We start from the raw sequence: 3,673 nt of genomic DNA on the forward strand, positions 1-3,673 counted from the left end.
TGGTAAAGGTATGCAATGAAGTACCCTAGAAGTCTAACCTCTTTGCTTGGAATCTTTCTCGTAATCTTTATGTTTAGGTATCATAGATGGAAACTTGCACTGTGGTAGTTAATTTCTTTGGACTTCTCTAGGAATAGATATCGTGCTAAAATAAACAAGCTTTAGAAAAAGATGAAGCCACTAAGTAGAAAATAATCAGCAAATAGATCCATTGGAATAGCAATAAATCACGATTACATGGCACTGGTCAATATCAGGATTAATTCCATCCATAGGGAATAATGTTCAACTAGATTAAATGAAGACCATACAAAACAACCTTGGAGTTATACCCATCCTAGTTAAGCATGTAAAAACACATCTAAAAGCACAAAAAAAAAAAGGTAACTTCCACCAACTCATGACAACTTAACTACTTCAAAAAAACCATAGTAATATTAATTGCACAGGCATTAAGATCAATCCTTGCTATCTAGCCTCCTTGAGCTTGTGCCATTTCAATACTTCTGCCTGTCTCCGTTTCAGTTCTCGTCCTTGCTTCAGTTGTCCCAGTTGCGTTGGACATCCATGGTAAGATTTTGCCGAAGGACCACCATAGCTCCTCCAAGGTTTTTCCTTTTGTCTCCGGCATGACATGGTAGACGGCCACACCCCCTAAGATCGACATAGTCATGAATATGAAGGCAACCTTGCCGAGGGTGATTGCCTTGTATAGTGGTATAAACATAATTGTGAAGATTACATTCATCCCTCGATTCACGGCGACTGCAGTTGCGTGCCCATGGGCACGCAACCTCAATGTGAACACCTCAGAACTATAGATGGACGTAATTGGGCCTACGCCAATTGCATAGAATGCTACGTAAAATACAAATGAGGCAATACTAGCTATTGCTAACCATGAAAGGAAGCCATTGCGGTCGATGCTGACGAGGCATGTACCAAGTACCCCGAGTGACAAACTCATCCCCCCCAGACTAATCAACATCAAATTTCGCCGCCCATCCATGTCTAGGCGAAAGATTGGGATAAGGATAGGCAAGGTTTTCGCCATGTGGACTATGATGGGCAAGAACATTTTCCAATTGGTAGAGGTCAAGCCCGCCTTTTCATAAATCCGCGGGCTATATAGTAGCATGGTCTCAACTCCACATGCTTGTTGGATCACGTTAATCCCTACTGCACACAATTTCATATGCCAAGTTACCAAAGTAGGGTTGTGGAGTTCTCGACGCATGGATCCCTCAAATTTGTCAAGTGCCTCCATGATTTCGGCAAGCTGGCGGTCAGCCTCTACATCAGAGTTATAAGTTCGAGTTAGGACTTGCTTTGCGTCATTCCTACGGCCTTGCATGGCGAGCCACCGCGGGGATTCTGGCATGACGCGGATTCCAATGGTGAGCAAGACTGATGAGAGTGTTCCAAGGCCAAACATTAAAAGCCACCTGTGATTGAGCACAAGCATAGGGATAGTATAGTTGCATGCAATGCCAAGGAGGGTACCGAGGTTGATGAAGACCTAAACGACCAAAGCAAGTAACAAGAAAATGATCATTAAACATGAAAAAAAGAAAATAATGACTAATAAATGAATGAAAAATGTGATACGCAATTAAAAAAAACAACTTGCCTCGGGAAACGAAGTGAGCAAGCCGCGGAATATGGCGGGTGAGATTTCTGCAATATAAACAGGGGCGATGGTGAGTGCCAACCCAATGCCGACCTGGCTAATGGCGCGGCCCCCCAATAGTAAAGCATTGTTGGGGCCCAACCCCATGAGTAGCATTCCCACAAAAAAGAAAGTGCTGGTCAACTTGATTGAGCTGCGGCGACCAATCCAATCAGCAATCCCCCCTGCCATTGCTGCCCCTAGCACTGAGAATGAATTAATGATCCCTGCCTGGAAGTCTACGTGCTCCTCGGTTATTCTTCTATCTTTTTTTATATATGCCGGGGCCTCACTCATCACCCCTATGACTATCATTAAAAAAATGAAAATATTATGTCATAACTAAGTTCCATGTCAATCTTAGGCATATGAATAAAATTAAAAAATTGAAACTGAAAAATATCTGCCCTATGTTACAGTTGGATGACTAACCAAGACCAAATAAGAGAGAGGCAATGGACGCTCCCATGGCGCATGAAATGGCGTAATTGGTAAGGATCAGTGGAGGATTTTCAATGGACTCACGTGGGAGGGTGTTGATGACTACGTCTGTCGATCTCTGCAAAGTCAATTGTCGGCATATATAGTATTAAAAATGTTGACAATATGATACTTAGGAAAACCAATATTGTTATACCTCTTGAATACTACCAAGAAGATGATGCTCAGACTCTACCGAGTGTCGCTCGGTAAAGTCTACCGAGCGTTGTCTCCTAGAAGACGAAGACGAAGCCATCGAACTAGAGCTTCGTCTCCTAGGAGATGATGGCACCGACTTGGAGCTTCGATGGCTGGAGGTGGAATCATGCGAAGAGGCCATTGAAAAAGTGTGAGCTTTGATCTTTCCCTTAAACCACCTGGAGAGAGAGAGAGAGAGAGAGAGAGAGAGAGAGATTTAACTCAGATATGCATGTAAATGTTATAGGAGCATGTGAGCACTTCAAAGCCAAAAATTACAGAAGACTCGTGCAACTAACTAGGAAGAAGCACTAAATTACCAAAGGGCTTTGGGTGACTAGGGATGGCAATTTACCCCAGCCAGCTTATGTCCACATTGCTCGCCCTTAAATTTTTTTATTCAACTACTACTTGAGAATCACTTTTTATTTAACCTTTTTTCTGGGATTAGGAAAACCATGTGATGTTAAATCCAAAATAATCATTTGAATTAAAGTTAAGTTTATGATAAATGTGGGGACAAAGCCAACTACACAGTAACATAAAAGAATAAGAATTGCAAGAAGTTAAAAAGAGGAAAGAAAGAAGCATACTTACAATGGGTTGGCGAGACGGAGTTTTAATCACATAGACATGCGCATGACTTTGTGAGGTTTCAATGCCTAAATAGGTAGGGTGCACTATAGGCTTAAGTCTCCCATCTCAACCAAATAATACGCCCTCCCCAATGTCGCAAACTGCGGGTGGGTCGGACCTATTTCTTTCGAGGAGATGAGCGGGATCGAGAATGATTGTCCCATTGGCGCAAACTGCGTATGGTCCAATCAATCCTCGACACCTCCTAAGGGTTCCCTCAGAGTGTAGTCGGGGTTTGACCACAGGTTGTGTGTGCAAACGTGTAGTGTTAGAACATGTATAAAAGCAAGCACAACAGTTTATATCCAAACAGCACTTCAAAGTCATCCACATAATCATTCATTCCTTGCACCAACCTACAAAACAAAGTGGAACAAAGACTCCACCTCTTATTACTCCAACCTACGCCAACATTTAACACGAGGTTAGTGGACATACCTCACCTTCTCAAATGCATTACCACGAAAACACATTAGATAACACATAATTAAGTTAATTAGGCCTAAGTCCTCAAGTCCTGAATGGCATCGCCGGGTTGTCGCGACCTAGCCCCTCTCACGAGGGAGGGAGCTTTTGTCAAGTTTAAGGGTATCGTCAACTTTGGGCCGATGGCCTTCCATTGATTTGGGATCAACCAAACACATATCCAACAGGACATCGAGCATTCAAATTTTTAATCAATTAAGCCTA

The 3,673-nt window shown here is 42.7% G+C and overlaps 1 protein-coding gene across 1 annotated transcript; it reads right to left on the reverse strand.

The window, feature by feature from the left end:
* Window positions 1-472: 472 nt before the first annotated feature.
* On the reverse strand, window positions 473-2,489 carry LOC139884709 (polyol transporter 5-like). Its single transcript, XM_071868703.1, has 4 exons — window positions 2,307-2,489; window positions 2,102-2,228; window positions 1,631-1,977; window positions 473-1,519 (listed from the first exon to the last, which is right to left on the reverse strand). Exons 1-4 carry the CDS (start codon window positions 2,487-2,489, stop codon window positions 473-475), a joined length of 1,704 nt encoding a protein of 567 aa, XP_071724804.1.
* Window positions 2,490-3,673: the final 1,184 nt, after the last annotated feature.

This window comes from Rutidosis leptorrhynchoides, unplaced genomic scaffold, assembly GCF_046630445.1.
Source record: "Rutidosis leptorrhynchoides isolate AG116_Rl617_1_P2 unplaced genomic scaffold, CSIRO_AGI_Rlap_v1 contig590, whole genome shotgun sequence".
Taxonomy (NCBI): domain Eukaryota; kingdom Viridiplantae; phylum Streptophyta; class Magnoliopsida; order Asterales; family Asteraceae; genus Rutidosis; species Rutidosis leptorrhynchoides.

What these genes read in the sequence shown, in the direction of transcription:
- LOC139884709 (XM_071868703.1), bottom strand. Translation starts at nt 2,489, where the DNA reads ATGGCCTCTTCGCATGATTCCACCTCCAGCCATCGAAGCTCCAAGTCG. An exon ending in TTCTTGGTAGTATTCAAGAG is followed by an intron (nt 2,229 to 2,306) that starts GTATAACAATAT and finishes TTGACTTTGCAG; the next exon opens with AGATCGACAGACGTAGTCAT. An exon ending in CTCTCTCTTATTTGGTCTTG is followed by an intron (nt 1,978 to 2,101) that starts GTTAGTCATCCA and finishes TTTTAATGATAG; the next exon opens with TCATAGGGGTGATGAGTGAG.